A 17,154-nucleotide genomic window follows, 5' to 3' on the forward strand; every position below is an offset into this window, starting at 1 on the left:
TGGGTGTAATTGGACTGAGTTTTACCTCTACATCTGTTATTTCTTCACTTAATTGTGTATAGCACGTGTTGTATTCTAAGAGTTCTGTATTTCCACTTGATCGATCCAAGATATATGTGGTGTATCTCTTGTATTGCATTGATGCTTTTATATGTTTGCTTGACTTATTGATGCAAGCTGACTGCCATGCAACATTCACCAATACTGTGGATCTCCAACAACAATTTTTTATCTTTTTCTATATTTAATAAACACTGATTTGTTCTATGTTGACTCCTTGGGGCTGTCGAATTTCTATAAAAGAGTGCTGAAATCGCTGTTTTGTTATAGTTTGACTGTGTCATGGGTCAAATTCCTTTCTATATATAACTTTTGACATATTATTTTTTATGGGTCTGCACCGTTAAACCTCATCTAGGTACTATATAGTCCTGTGATTGTACGATATTCACATAGGCCTCACTTCAACAGCCCCTTAAATAGCACTTATCTCCCACTATACTATTGTTTCTTTTTATAAAATATTGAATACTAGACACATAGTTTACCATAAACACATAGAATACCAAAATAAGCAAATAAATATTGCCGTCTTCTCTACTAAAATTAAATTAATATGTAAGACCTCATGACAAGGGGTAATAATCTCTATGATGAAATAAGTTGTGCTATTTTTAACAAATGTCAGTATCTTCATTTATTTAATATTCGCTTTTGAGTTGTAAATTAGGTGCTTTTCAAGCTGTATAGCATTTGTATGACTTCAATATTATTGTTTGGGAACACCAATATTCCTGTGGATGCCAATAGGTGGCTATATTGTTTATGTGTTTACAGCTAGATCCTTTGAGGCTTATTAGTAAAGCTTTGTAGACATAGGGGTATATTTAACATACTGCAAGCGGACATATGATTTAGATCTGTCGGCATTTATCGTTGCACAAGCAGTTCTTGTAAACTGCTGGTGCAATGCCGCCCCCTGCAGATTCGCGGCAGGGGGTGTCAATCAACCCGATCATATTCGATCAGGTTGATTTCTGTCTGCAATCTCAGTGTAGGTGGACAAGTTATGGAGCAACCATCTGTTTCATAACTTCTGTTTCCGGCGAGCCTGATGGCTCACCGGAAACAAGGGGCATCAAGCTCCATCAGTGGCGTAGCGTGGGTTGTCAGTGCCCAGGGCAAGGCAAGTATTGCGCCCCCCCCAACCCCATTTTAGATATGCTGCTTCTTCTTAAATTTAGGACAAACCAAGCAAAGACCCAAGCCTGGTAGATCACATAAAGCAAGGGACACTGTCTCCTCTCCCACAAAATGCTCCCTTAACCATCTTTACTGGATAACTAACAGTTATTGCTGATGATACCCATATCCCCAAAATATGTCCCTTGTCATAAGCAGCTGCTAATCAGTAGCGCCTTACAAACAAAGCCATGAAAATAATATATTGGCAATACAAGAGGCAGTGGGTGAAGCCTGCAAGCATTATGTGCTATCCCCCTGTGATCAAACCCTGTCTGCAGCTCTCCAGAGCTGGGCAAATATATACAATATTAAATTTTAAGATTTATTCTCATTTTACACAGGGTGCACCCACCCCCACATTGCTGCAGCCCATATTGTATATGTGGTGCAATAGGTTTTTGGTAAGTCGTTAAAAAGAGGAAAAGGGGACACACAGGTTGGCAGCTGTTACATAAGGTTGTCCCTGCTGGGCAGACTGTCTTTTGGGTGCCACTGACATATAAAAGTGGGGTATATATTCTACCTTAATAAATATAACAATTGTAAGTAATCAATATAAAAGGGGCATGGGACAGACAACCCAGCATTACATACATATATGGGGGGAAGGTGTATGGTATTTAGGGGGGTGCTGTTAAATTTATTTACTAACACAAATTATAGTTATTTTTTTTACTTTAAATGCAGTAAGGGTGGGTTTAATGTAAATAAAAAAGGCAATGAGCACCTAAACCCTAAAAATCGGTAAAAGTCCACACCTCAGGAGTCCAGCAAGAAATAGATTCAAGATGGTGAATTCATAGGACTTCTTTGATAGGAGACAAACACAGTGAAATGTCTGGTGAGCAGCACAATCCTGGTGCCAGACAGCACACAAATCCCTAAATCTACTTCTGACCTAGGAAGATCATGGAGGGGATAAGTCAAATACAGGAAACAAGGTCTCATTTTTGTCAACTGTCACAAATTTTTTTACTTTTTTTGTGCAAGGATAAGATGGCGTAAGTTGTAATCAGAATCCGGTCAAACATGAAAGTATGGTCTCTGATCACCCCACCATCCCACTAACTAGGTAACTGGGGTTAACAGAAAGGCAGAGCCCAGCCATGCTGCCACCAGTGCCAAAGGTTTGAAAGAGACACTTTTTAAGGATTCCTCCCCCCCACCTCTGCTTAGAGATCCTTAAAAAGTGCCACAGGCAATGCATGGCATTCTGGCTCTGGGTCCTTTGTTGAAAGGGAACTTACTTGTTGGGTAATAATAGAACCATAATTAAGCTGCATTTTGCGTGTTGCTAGTATCAGGCAAAAACAGGGCTATAAATAAGTCTGGTCCTGTCACCTTACCTTAGTCGCGGCATCACCACATTCCTGACGGGTCGCAGAACAGAGCCCCTGTTGCCCCCCCCCACGCTACGCCACTGAGCTCCATACAGAGCTTGATAAATCGGCCCCATAGGATTGAGCATTTAAAGTGAGATAACCTGTAAATGGGTAGATATAGATTTACTAGAAGAATATAGATGGAAATCCCATAGAATCTATGGAAATTACCTTGTAATAAACATTGCTAGTGAGAAAAGTGTTGAATGAATACCTGATAAGGCACATGCTTGCTTCTTTAATATACCATCATTTAAATATAGAGTTTCAATCACAATATGTCTGGTACTGTGAAGCTAAGTGTCCTAGATTTTAAAATTGGAACAAACATAAACAAAGAAAACATTCCCATTACCACACCATGGTGTTTTTACTTGTGTCATATGGTATATAGGTTATGTATCAGATCTATCTAGCTTGTGCCTGTTTTGATTGTTCTTCATATGATAATTATTACAGACATATTTTTTAATTAGAATACTTTAAAAAATAATAAAAAGCTATATCATGAAAAGAAGTGTAAAAGAAAGGGGACATTGGTGAAATATTTCTGCAAGGTCATCTTGTGATATGTTAGCAGTAAATATTTATAGATTTAAAATATGTATGTTGTCCTGTAACATGGATTTAAACCCCTAGCTTTAGATTCTCCTAGCTAGAACAAAAGGTTATCAGCAACTGATATGGTTGCAATTTTTAGAGAACAAAATTATTTTTGGTGATTTCTTTAACCTTTATTATTATTATTATTATTATTATTATACTGGTGATAACCATCAACATTCTGCTGGGGTTGCGGGGAAATAAAATAAAATGTTCTAACTATAATAATGGAATATTTATTTACTTTTTGGCACTCATCCCATGTTATAAATCAACATTAAGCATATCTATTGTGTTAAGTAACTGCAAATTATGGGCCAGATTACAAGTGGAGTGCAAACATTTGCGCAAGAGAGGTATTGGGTTTTCGTGTTCGTTTGCCCGCAAGTTAAATTCTGCTCGTATTACAAGTTGAAGTTATGGCTCATCGGGTAAGCACGTCCTCAGAGCTGTGGTTCACTCATAACACCATCTAATAAAAATTATAAAACAAAAATATTGCAAAACAAAGTTATAAGGGCTCAAAGATATGAGATCTCAGGTGTTCGAAGAAAAAAAAAAGGCAGGCAAAGGGATTTAGTATATGAATATGCTTTCAGCTTTTTACGCGCTTTGGGTTAGCACACGAGCAATAACTTTTTACTTTCAACTCATAACACGAGCACAACCTCGAGGCACGCAAAAAGGTTTACTTCTATCTCAATTGGCGCTCTAGCGAAAGTACTAAATAGCGCTCCACTCATAATCTGGCCCTTTATGTGACATCTAGAGCGTAACGTTAACTATTATTTAAAAGAAAAAAGTAAATCCTATTAATAAACCATGTGTTCATTTATTTTTGATGGAGAAGGTGACACAATTATGCTCTATCCAATGATTAGTCTCATGCCTCTATCTGTAACAGGGCTGAGTTAAGGTCCCTTTTACCCTTTCCCCAATAACTGTCTCTCTACATGTCCATAAACATAGGGATATTTTATGAACAACCATGAATTGGCATTAGGTATAAACAGATTGTTATTGTTTTTTGTAATATAGTCCTCTGCAAGATTTAGTGGTTGGAGCACAGTTTTCAATCCAAAGGATTTTTGGAGCATAAGACATTGTTGTCCATTCTATATAACATTATTTCTGCCCTGTCCCTTTTCTTCAGCTATCATCTAATGGTTACTATTGGGACTGGGAACCCTTAGTTGCAAGTGTTTGATGAATCATATCCTTGGCTCCCCATTTCTAAAAATCTTAGATATCTGTTTAGCTCTACTATGGCAGGTATTTTCTGTCTGATTATATATGTGTGATCAACATTACATGGTCTGGACTTAGGAAAAGTATTGATTTGTTTGTAGTCTACATCCCTAAGTAATAACTTAAAGCCCACTAGCCCAAGTCTGTTTCCATCTCAACAGCTCTTACTTTAGAGCAGAGAAAGGCTTCAGTTTATTGATTTTTTTTTAAAACCTTCAGTTCTAATATTTATCTCATTGAAATGAAAAATGTATTACCTTGAAGCTACAGCCAAGTTCATAGTATTTATTGGGATGCACCATACATGCACTAACATGGCAAAGCCTATTGCAGAATGCACCAATGGTTTAATGATTGGCTTGCATGTACAAGGTATCAGATGCTTTATTTACAATGTAGTAGATATGTGTGTTTTCTTCCTTGGTTTGTATTTTCTGTTTAGAATATTCAAACTGGTCAAGTGCAGTTCTAATGAGTGCAGTCTTTTCTTTCAGCCTTTAAGAAGTAGGATAACTTTATATTTGTGCTCCTTCACTCTGGATCTTATTCTGTGTTTGTCACTGACAGCTGCATGACTTCTTTACTTTTCCTGTGTGTCACACTAACCTATAATATTTGGTTACAGGCTCTGGGTAAAACCAAAAAATTGCATCCGGATGGGTTGAATATGTTTCTCAACTATGGCTGAACATACCGTATTGTGATCTGATATTGAGTCAGCTGAAAATTAATGGAATACGCTATAAATGCTTTTGCACAATAAGACTGTGTACAGGTTATTGACATATGTAGGGTTAAATATTTTTAATCACTTATAAAAACTATAGAATGATACAGACTCAAAAAAGTAATTACTTGTGTTAAGCTTAGTGGCGTATTTAGGCCCTAGGCATTTAATCAATTTGGGGGTTTTTTTTGCAGTCACATAGTTATTGCAGCAACGGGCAAGAGCCCCCCCAAAAAACATTTGCTGCCCTAGGCACAGGCCTTGTTGGCCTATGCCTTAATACACCCCTGCTGCTTTATTTCTGTCAAAATATACTTATTAACTACCCAATGATAACTGAAATCCTTATTTTTCTTTTTGTTGGCAAACAAATAATTTCTCTCTGAAAGCACAGGACCTCATAGCAATGACAGGCTGCCTGTAGCATTCAAATGTCCACATACTAAACAACACAGATTTTGACATTTCTGTACTGTGCTTTTAACTCTTTATCTGAAAACCAGTGAAATTGTTTAAGGGGTAAAAGTAAGTGGAGGGAGAGTGCTAGAATTTTGTGAGGTAATGTAGAATGGTTTTATTTTTTCTTTCTTGAGATACAAATGAAAGATTTTTTCTTTATCCGCTTGCCACCACTCTGACAGGCCCATTTATCAAGCTCCGTATGGAGCTTGAAGGGCCGTGTTTCTGGCGAGTCTTCAGACTCGCCAGAAACACAACTTATGAAGCAGCGGTCAAAAGACCGCTGCTCCATAACCCTGTCCGCCTGCTCTGAGCAGGCGGACAGGAACCGCCGGAAATCAACCCGATCGAATACGATCGGGTTGATTGACAGCTCCCTGCTGGCGGCCGATTGGCCGCGAGTCAGCAGGGGGCGGCGTTGCACCAGCAGCTCTTGTGAGCTGCTGGTGCAATGTTAAATGTGGAGAGCGTATTGCTCTCCGCATTTAGCGAGGTCTTGCGGACCTGATCCGCAGTGTCGGATCAGGTCCGCAAGACCTTTGATAAATGGGCCTGCATATCTTCTGTTTTACTCACCAGGAAAACTGTGAAATGTTCAGCAACCTACAATGAAAACAAAGGGGGATATTTATCAAGCCGTCAACCGTAAATACGCTGGAATTCCGCAGCGTAATTGTGGCAAGCTTGATTCGACCTAGTTATCAAACCCTACAGACCGGCAAAAGTTGAAATCTGTGACGTAACATACGATCTGTCGGTTTCAATCCAACACAGATCGATGCTTACGTAATTACAGATATTCTGAATACACATTCTTCACTATTTGACACTTTTTCAAAGTTATCAAATAGTTAGCCGGTAAGCTTACGGCTACTCCGGCCCAGCGTACCTGGTTTTCAATCCACCACCCTGGAGGCCGCAGATGCCATAGGAATCAATGGGAGTCTGAAAGCAGCGAAAGCTTATGTTCGATGCTGCCAGATATCCCATTGATTTCTATGATAGAAAACCAGTTTTGTTTACACCTAACACCCTAACATAAAATTACTAAATAACAAAAAAACAAACACTAAGTTACAAAAACAAACACTAAGTTACAAAAACAAACAAACCACAGTATCAAAAATAAAAATGAATTACACCTATTCTAATGGCCCTATCAAAATAAAAAAGCCCCCCCAAAATAAAACCCCCCTAGCCTACAATAACCTACCAATGGCCCTTAAAAGGGCCTTTTGCTGGGCATTGCCCCAAAGAAATCAGCTCTTTTACCTGTAAAAAAAAATACAAACACCCCCCAACAGTAAAACCCACCACCCAACCAACCAACCCCCCCAAATAAAAACCCTATCTAAAAAAACTAAGCTCCCCATTGCCCTGAAAAGGGCATTTAGCTCTTTTACATGCCCAGACCCTACTCTAAAATTATAACCCACCCAAAAAAACCTTAAATAAACCTAACACTAACCCCCGACGATCCACTTACAGTTTTTGAAGTTCTGCTTAAAGGATCCATCCAGCCGGCAAGAAGTCTTCATCCGGGCGGCCTCTTCCATCTTCATCCAGCCGGCAAAGTCTTCACCCATGCAGCCTCTTCTATCTTCATTCATCCGGCATGGAGCGGGTCCATCCTGAAGACATCCGGCGCGGAGCGGGTCCATCCGGAAGACATCCGGCGAGGAGTTCCTCTTCAATACGGTCTCCGCCGTAAACTGGATCTTGAATGCAAGTGACGTCATCCAAGATTGAGCTCTCATCCTATTGGCTTTTTGGAACACCCAATAGGATGAGTGCTGCTCAAATCCTATTGGCTGATTGGAACAGCCAATAGGATTTTAGCAGCTCTTATCCTATTGGCTGATTGGAACCTTTCAGCCAATAGGAATGCAAGGGACGCCATCTTGGATGATGTCACTTGCATTCAAGATCCAGTTTACGGCGGAGACCATATTGAAGAGGAGCTCCTCGCCAGATGTCTTCAGGATGAACCCGCTCCGCACCAGATGGATGAAGATAGAAGAGGCCGCATGGATGAAAACTTTGCCTGCTGGATAATGATGGAAGAGGCCACCACACGAAGACTTCTTGCCACCCAGATGAAGACTTCTTGCTGGCTGGATGGATCCTTCAAGCGGAACTTCAAAAACTGTAAGTGGATCGTCGGGGGTTAGTGTTAGGTTTATTTAAGTTTTTTGGGTGGGTTTTATTTTTAGAGTAGGGTCTGGGCATGTAAAAGAGCTAAATGCCATTTTAAGGGCAATGTCCATACAAATGCCCTTTTCAGGGCAATGGAGAGCTTAGGTTTTTTAGATAGGGTTTTTATTTGAGGGAGTTGGTTGGTTGGGTGGTGGGTTTTACTGTTGGGGGGTGTTTGTATTTTTTTTACAGGTAAAAGAGCTGATTTCTTTGGGGCAATGCCCCGCAAAAAGCCCTTTTAAGGTCCATTGGTAGTTTATTGTAGGCTAGGGTTATTTTATTTTGTTTTTTGTTTTTATTTTGATAGGGCTATTAGATTAGGTGTAATTTGTTTTTATTTTTGATACTGTGGTTTGTTTGTTTTTGTAACTTAGTGTTTGTTTTTGTAACTTAGTGTTTGTTTGTTTTTGTAATTTAGTAATTTTTAATAGTATATTTAAATAATTTGAGTAGGGTTAGGTTTTTTTTTAATATGTAATATATTTAATTTAATTGGTAGTTTAATGTAATTTTAGTATAATAGTTAGGGTAAGTTAATTAATAGTTTAATATAGTTTAATAAAATTCTACAGGTAAGTTTTAATTTATTATAAGATAGGGATGTTGTAATTTCAATGTAAAGTTAGCGGGTTGTTAGGTTTAGGGGTTAATAGCTTAATTTAGCTTATGGCAATGTGGGGGGCTGGTGGTTCAGGGGTTAATAGGTTTAGTTAGTGGTAGTGATGTGGGAGGCCAGGGGTTTAGGGGTTAATATGTTTATTTATTTGTGCTGGGGTCTGGGAGCAGTGGAATAGGGGTTAATATTTTTATTTAAAAAAAGTTCTGACCCACCTAGCTCTGTTTATTTATGTCTCAGATAAAACCTTACTAATTTTTTTTTACTAATCCCTCCCATAGAAACTTTTTGGATCTAACTCTGATGGGATCTGATTTTGGTGGGGTCACAACCAAAGTATATTGTAAGCCCATAGCTGGCAACTCCCTTTTGCATGGGAATAGTTGCCATCCGAGACATACACCTTTCGCTGTTGCCAAGGGTCAGTTCACACGCCTACAGCGGAACTGTACTTTATGGGATGATTATAAGAAAGAGGCTGATTTGTTGGAGCTCAGACTTCTGGAGAGGAAGTATAAGGCACATGACATCAAGAGTGCTAGGAAAGCTGTAGAAGGTACACCTAGGGAGCACTATTTGACAGACTCTGGTGCCAGGGGTGGAAAGTCTAGGTTTGAGGGGGTAAAATTAATTACTGGGTATAGTGCCCAATACCCAGAGATATGCAAGAGTTTGTGCAAACACTTCCCACTCCTGGCAGCAGTGGACAATCTCACTATCATGGTCAAGAGGGGACTGAGGTGCTCATATAAAAAGTGTTGAACTCTTGGTTCCCTATTATCACCAACAGAGTTGAGGGAACCCAAGATTGAAAAACCCAGGAGTTCATGGCTTACTTGCACTGGGATGTATAAATGTGGCAGGAAATGTAAACCTTGCGATTATGTCATTTGCACTAAGATATTTTGTTCCAGTGTGACTGGAGAATCATTTCCTATTGAGACTTGTCTTAATTGTACTGCCACTTATGTTATTTACTTTATCATTTGTAATCAATGTAAGGTCCAATACGTGGGTCTCACCTCTAGGGATAAGAAATCACGTATTCGAGAGCACATGCCTACTATTTTAATTGTCAGGTCATTTACCCCTTTGGTTCAATATTTTGCTTTGAAACACAATAGCAAATTGGACACCTTTAAATGATGTATTATAGAAAAAGTTCAGGGACCAAAACGAGGGGGTGACCTAGACAAATTGTTGGCCAAAAGGGAGGTATTTTGGATTCTGGAATTGAAAACCAGGATACCTCTAGGACTAAATTCACGCTATGACATCATTATTTCTGGGAATAGTATATTGTAGGATTGTACTATACTGTACTAGTTTATTGGAATTGTTATTATTATTAGAATTACAGATTGTTTTTATATAGCCGTCCCTACACTATATATACAGTATGCTTTCTCTGTCATAAGTTCATGCTTATTGTGAATGTAAATTAAACTTTACCTGGAGTCATGGCATTTATGTATTTCTATTATATGTATGCCTCTAAAGATTTGTATTTTGCCTTATCTGTTTAACAACAGTGTTTGGTTTGTATTTTGAGCTAATATTGATTATATATTTTCCCTAACTTTGTATCTTTAAAATTTGTACATTGTATTCCATTCAAATAAATAGTGTACTCTGCAGTTTCAGGCACAGATAGGTCTAATGAACTAATTATCAAACAGGTGTAACTCAGAGAGGTGTGTTTTGTTTTTAACCTATTAACATTGAGCTGTTAGTTTAAATAGTGTGTTAGAATGTAACCAGCTAGGCTATGATTACGGCTAAGTGCCGAAACGCGTAAGCCATTTGGTGAACATTTCTCTGAATTTTGTGATGCTGTTGTTTCATCCATTTGGATCCTTTTAAAGTTGTCCACTAAATTTTGATGGTTTAATGGAACCGGAACTCATTCCTTTTTTGTATATCTCAGATAAAACCTGCCCAGTAGTCTCCAAATCCAACACAGAAAAGCTGGGGTTAACTGCCTGGGACTCTGGAAACAGCACTGCTTCCTGAGAGTGCTATTGAGCACCCAGGGCTGGGCATGTTGCAGGGTCATAGAATGTGTACCCAGTCCAGTCTGAAAGTGTAGTCCTACCGTGTTTTGTATATATACATACACATATATTCAAAATCATTATACTTAGAAGCATATATATTATTACTATTGCTTATTACTGAGTTGGGTCAGGGGACCCAATATAATTTTTGCACCAGGGTCCTCCATTAAAAAGGACCACTATTGTGCATTCACTATTATATGAAACAATTTTTATAGATGGATAGATATAGATAGATATATGATAGATATACATAGATGACAAATAGATAGATAGATAGATAGATAGATAGGTAGATAGATAGGTAGGTATATAGATAGATGCTTCATTACTACTCAGAGAGCAAATTACTAAATGGCTTAAAATTTATACATACAGAATGGAATTAGATTGTTCCCTTCAATGCAGAAAAACACAAAAGAAAAATGGGTAAAACATAGAATTTCCTGATGTCTCCCATGATTCCATATTAATAACCTTATTTGTGCTAGATATTTGTGCATAATTTTAGAATTATGTCAATGAACATATATTAACAAAGAGAGTTGGAAATTGAGCATATTGTGGTAAAAAATGCAACTAAAATAGCTCAATTAAAAAAATGCTGTGGCACAATAAATTAGTACATTTGTCTACAGTATACCTTTAGGCTTCATGCACAAATTAACACGAAAAAGTCTCCTTTGCAATGCAAGAACTATAGGACGCTAAACAATACAATTTTCACAGTTGGTAGTGTTTTGTGCTAAAAACACACATTTAGGAGAAACAAATTAAGGATTCTTTTTTTAGAGAGTACTAGTGACTGTGTTTTTTTGCGATGTGTTGAGCAGAGTAAGTCAGAAACTGTGATTAACACATTTGAACATTGAAGCTGCACTGTAACTAATAGGAAACAGTTAAAACACTAAAACATTTTCAAATCATTGGTCTGTGAAAATGTAGCACCAATACAGTCTAATTTAATGTCCAATTCTTTATTGCGTCTTTTAATGCAATGTTTGTCATTGCTTAAAAACATGAAAATCAATAAGATAAATCAGAAAAAAATGCCTCAGGCCTTGGTGATAGATTGGGAATAATAATAGGACATGTATAGCAGACCAAATACAAGTTTTAAAAGGCCAGTAGGTTTGAAAAAAAAAATCTAAATCTTCAGAATACTCAAATGTTTCCCTTTTCTCTGGTTACAGGATGCCAACAGAGCTCTGGGCCAGTAAACCCATTTCCTGTTCCGATGCCAGGTTCCGCAGGGCTGGGAGGACAAGGAGGAGAGCTTTTACCACACTTCCTTCTGGAACCTGAGAACGTCTTCATTGTGAAGAACAAGCCAGTGACCCTAAGCTGTAAAGCCACCCCAGCCACACAGATCTACTTCAAGTGCAATGGGGAATGGGTGCACCAGACTGATCATGTGATCCAGCACAGCGCAGACCGCACCACAGGTATGTCATAGACTATCATGGGGCACACACATGAAAACATAAATATTAGTTTCCTTATGCAACACACACAAAAGGAAACTCACGAGAGGTTGCATCTTGTGCTCTATTTTTAAGCATATTGGAAGTTTGATAGAAACACAGAAATTTTAATTACATCACAACTGTTGGAAATTAACAGAATGTTAGTGAGAATATGAGTTTTGGATGTTTTACTCTTTAAGAACAAAGAATAATTGTCAAGTTCTGAATGTAAACAAAACCTTTAATTTGTTCATGCATAATTTATCTCTTTAACACATATTATTCACACTTATTATATACTAAACGATAAGCCTGCCCAGAGGTCAGTCTATGTTTAAAGAATACAAACCCCCAAGCTAAAGTTACGAAAAATAAAAAAGTAAAAGTAAAATTACATAAAAAAATAAACAAAGCTATCCAAAATAAAAAATTTAAACCTAAACTAATACCCCTATAAAAATAAAAAATCCCCCCAAAATAAAAACACCCCCTAGTCTAATACTAGACTACCAATAGCCCTGAAATGGGCCTTCTGTAGGGCATTGGCCTAAGTTAAGCAGCTCTTTTACTTGCAAAAGTTACCAATTACCCCTAACAGCAAAAAACCCCCACCCACCAAAAACCCCAAAATAAAAAACCTAACACTAAAAAAAAACCTAAACTACCCATTGCCCCTAAAGAGGCATTTTTATGGGCATTGCCCTTAAAAGGGAATTCAGCTCTTTTACTGCCTTTAAAAGGTCAATCAGCTCTTTTCCAGCCCCAAAAACCCTAATCTAAAAAAAAAAAGCCTAAGACTAAGCCCCAAATAGGTAATCACCGTTCCTGAAGTCCGGCGGAGGTCTTCTTCCAAACGGCTCCATCATCTTCTATCTTCATCCGGAACGAAGGTGGCACGGAGCGGAGGTGCGGAGCTGTCTTCACCGATGCGTGGATCCTCAGCAGCGTTCCTCAACAGCTGCATTTCCCGGCGACAGTAGCAGCGCTCCTCGGCGGCGTGGAAGCTCCTCTCCATCCAATGTCCGTTGCACTCTGAAGATTGAATGCAAGGTACCGCATTCAATTTCGGGTACCTTGAAATCCTATTGGCTGTTCAAATCAGCCAATAAGATTTTAGTTGCTCTCGTCTTATTGGCTGATTTCAAAATTTCAGCCATAAGGAATGCAAGGTACCCCAATAAATATGGAGTACCTTGCATTCAATAGTCAGTGTGCGACGGACGATCGCATGAAGAGGAGCCTCCACACTGCTGAGGACCACCGCCGCTGAGAACGGCCGCTGAGGATCCGTGCATCAGGGAAGCCAGTTCTGCACCTCCACTCTGCGCCGCCTTCGCACCGGATGAAGATAGAAGATGATGGAGTCGCATGGAAGAAGACATTCTCTGCCAGACTTCAGGAACAGTGAGTACCTATTTGGGGCTTAGTTTTAGGCTTTTTTATTTTAATTTTTGGGGTGTTATTTCTTAGATTAGGGGTTTTTTGGGCTTGAAAAAGAGACGATTGCCCTTTTAAGGGCAGTAAAAGAGCTGAATGCCTTTTTAAGGGAAATGCCCATACAAATGCCCATTTAGGGGCAATGGGTAGTTTAGTTTTTTTAGTGTTATTTTTTTTTATTTTGGGTGGTTTGGTGGGTGGGGGATTTTTACTATTAGGGGGGACTTAGTATTTTTTTTAAAGTAAAAGAGCTGTTTAACTTAGGGCAATGCCCTACAAAAGTCCCCTTTAGGGGGTGTTTTTATTTTGTGGGAACTTTTTTATTTTCATAGGCATTAGGTTTTAATTTCTTTTTTATTTTTGATAATTTTGTTTATTTTTTTCTGTAATGTTAGACTTTTTTATTTTTTTGTAATTTAATGTTAGGATTTTTTATTATAATTGTAATTTAGTAGTAATTGGGGTTAATTTAGGGGTGTTAGGGGCTTAGTAATTAAATTAATTATTTGCGTTTTGGGGTGGGGTTGGCGGTTTAGGGGTTAATATATTAGGTTTATTGCAATGTCGGGGGTTTGGTGGTTTGGGATTAATAGGTTAATTAGGTTTATTGTGATGTGGGGAGTTGGCGGTTTAAGAGTTAATAGGTTAAATAGGTTTATTGCGATGTGGGGGGTTTGTGGTTTAGGGGTTAACAAATTAGGTTTGTTGCAATGTGCGGGGCTGGTGGTTTAGGGGTTAATATTTTAATTATGTTATTTGCGGTTAATTACTTTATTGTTTTGCGATGTGGGGGTTGGCGGTTTAGATGTTTGTTAATACTTTGTGCGGGAGGTTAGGTTTTTTTTGTTATACTTTGTGCCAGTGATTAAGTGTTGTTTTTTTTTTTTAATTTATTGCAGGCGGTTACGTGTATTTTAGTTATTTTGTGCAGGCGGTTGCGTATAGTTTTTTTTAAGGCTTCGGGTTTTTCTACGCTGCATCCAGGTGGATTCTTTTGGCTGCATGCGCAGCCAACATTCTTTTGGATGTCTCGCACAGCCAACATTTCTTTCAGAATGCGTGCGCAACTGGCGACCGACGCATTACAAACACGATTATAGTATAGATTATTTTTTGAGAGGACAAGTAGGGCTTTCTTTTGACATAAAATATTTACATATCTAAGTAAGTGTGAGAAATTAAGAAATTATTGTGAATATCATAATCCTGATATGTTTTACTGCAATAAAACACCCATATTTGTATTCTGCAATGTCTCTCGAGTACAACAATGCCACCATGTATAGGTTTTATAGGGTTTCGGGAAGTTACAGGGTCAAATATTGGCCTGCCTATTTCAGTTTTCATTCATGGAAATTTGACTGAATGGCTTGCTAAACCTACGTTGCTATAGAAATAGTAGGGCAGCCCAGGAATTCAAATTACCCCCATGATGGCATACCATTTGCAAAAGTAGAAAACCCAAGGTATTCAAAAAAGGGTATGTCCAGTCTTTGTTTGTAGCCACTTAGGGACCGATTTATCAAGGGCAGTAGGGCCCCTGATGCCCCTGTTTCTGCATGAGCCTTCAGGCTCGCCGGAAACAGAAGTTAAGAAGCAGCGGTCTTAAGACCGCTGCTCCTTAACTCGTCCGCTGCCTCTGAGGTTGCGGACATCAATCCACCCGATACTATATGATTGGGTTAATTGACACCCCTGCTAGTGGCCGATTGACCACGAATCTGCAGGGGGCAGCATTGCACAAGCAGTTCACCAGAACTGCTTGTGCAATGTTAAATGTGACAGCGTATGCTGTCGGCATTCAGTGATATCTGGTGGATATGATACGCTACAGCATATCATGTCCGCCAGACATTGATAAATCAACCCCTATGTCTCAAAACTTGGCCAAATTTAGTGGGCATACTTTTTTTTTTTTTTTTTTGCATTTTCCACAAAAACACTGCACTTTTACTATTTATATTACCATCCTTATATATTTCAGGGGCGGTAAAGTTTGGGTTTACACAATTTTTTGAGCGAGATTGCTGGATGTTCTGAAAACATCCTTTAAGATGGCGGTAGGCTGATAGTACCATCACTAGAATCCTGACTTAGAAACTCTATATCAGATGCTGTTAAAGTGTCACTATCAGATACACAAAGGTGTCACTCTCCAAATCATGTGCTAGAATGGCATAAGCCTCTTCTGCAGAATAATAGAATGTCATGACGCAAAAGTTTTTTTTTATTACTCCTACATAACACCGACTCTCTCAACTCACCACCAATTTCCCACTTCCACCCCCAATTCCCACTTGCACCTCCTAATTCCCACTTCCACCCAACAAAATGAACCCTACACACCAATCAAAAAAACAGTACTTATCTCAGTATAAAAATCTGCAATCAGATCTAAACAGCACTGAAAGAGATCAACTCCTTCCTAACTCTAACTCCCTTAACCAACCCACTAATTCCCACTTTCACCCTCAATTCCAACAAAATGAACCCTTCATATCACCCAAAAAATTAAAACTGATCACAGTATAAAAAGCTGCAATCAGATGAAAACACCACTGACCAGATTAATAATTTTATTTATTTGTTTTTAGTACATGAACAGTAAAAATAGAAAAATAAAAATTAACAGATCAGGTTGATCGGACAGAATGCTCTGATCAGACTGATCACAGACAAAGTGCGGTGATCAGAAATCAGAGGAAAGGATTTAAAACTTGTAAAACATTAAAAAATGGTCAAATTTTAATTTAATTTATTGGCCACAGCAAAGAAAATAAGTTTTTGGTACATTCTTCCTACAAACTGACAGTTTTGAATAATTTTAAAACATGTATTTGGTATGTAGATCTTTTGTAATACAGTCAATAACTGTAGATTCATAAATAACAAAATGCCTTTAAGTTTGATTGATTAAGAGTTTCATATATGCATATTCAGTTATTGTTCATCATATTTGGCTAGATTACAAGTGTCGGTATTTGTTTTTTGCGTTAGTGAAAACACCGCTAGTGTAAAGCTTTTTGCGCTATTCAGGTTCCAAAAAAATAATATTTTGCGCTAGCGTTAACCCGAATACCGTGAAAAACCTAACTTCAGTTTTCACGTGTGCATGCATGTATTCCTCCATAGAGATCAATGAAGAAAATAAAGTTGAAAAAAAACTTACACCTGAGATTGCGTAAACTCCATATTATTTTTGCCTTCCTTATAGAAGTCAATGGAGACATTTAAAAAAAAAAAACAGCCATCTCGAATACAACAGAGCATATTCGCATTAACAAATGTGAAATATTTACAGTAAATACATAGTTAAAATCTTAATTAAAGGGACAGTCTACACCAGAATTTTTATTGTTTTAAAAATATAGATAATCAATTTATTACCCATTCCCCAGTTTTGCATAACCAACACAGTTATATTAATATACTTTTTACCTCTGTGATTGCCTTGTATTTAAATCTTTGCTGACTGCCCCCTTTCAGTTCTTTTGACAGACTTGCATTTTAGCCAATCGGTGCTGACTCCTAGGTAACTCCAGGGGCTTGAGCACAATGTAATCTATATGGCACACGTTAACTAACGCTCTCTAGTTGTGAAAACATGTCAAAATGCATTTAGATAAGAGGCGGTCTTTAAGGGCTAAGAAATTTGCATATCAGTCTCCTAGGTTTAGCTTTTAACTAAGAATACCAAGAGAACAGAGCATATTTGATG

General features: G+C 38.1%; 1 protein-coding gene across 1 annotated transcript in view; it reads left to right on the plus strand.

Annotated features, from left to right (window-relative positions):
• UNC5A (unc-5 netrin receptor A) overlaps positions 1–17,154 on the plus strand; it is a 409,652-nt gene that overhangs the window by 8,105 nt on the left and 384,393 nt on the right. Inside the window, 2 exon segments of the mRNA XM_053719264.1 lie at positions 8,758–9,032; positions 11,727–11,978. Of these exon segments, the coding sequence (XP_053575239.1) occupies positions 8,758–9,032; positions 11,727–11,978 (527 nt within the window).

The sequence above is a fragment of the Bombina bombina genome, chromosome 6, assembly GCF_027579735.1.
Source record: "Bombina bombina isolate aBomBom1 chromosome 6, aBomBom1.pri, whole genome shotgun sequence".
Classification (NCBI taxonomy): domain Eukaryota; kingdom Metazoa; phylum Chordata; class Amphibia; order Anura; family Bombinatoridae; genus Bombina; species Bombina bombina.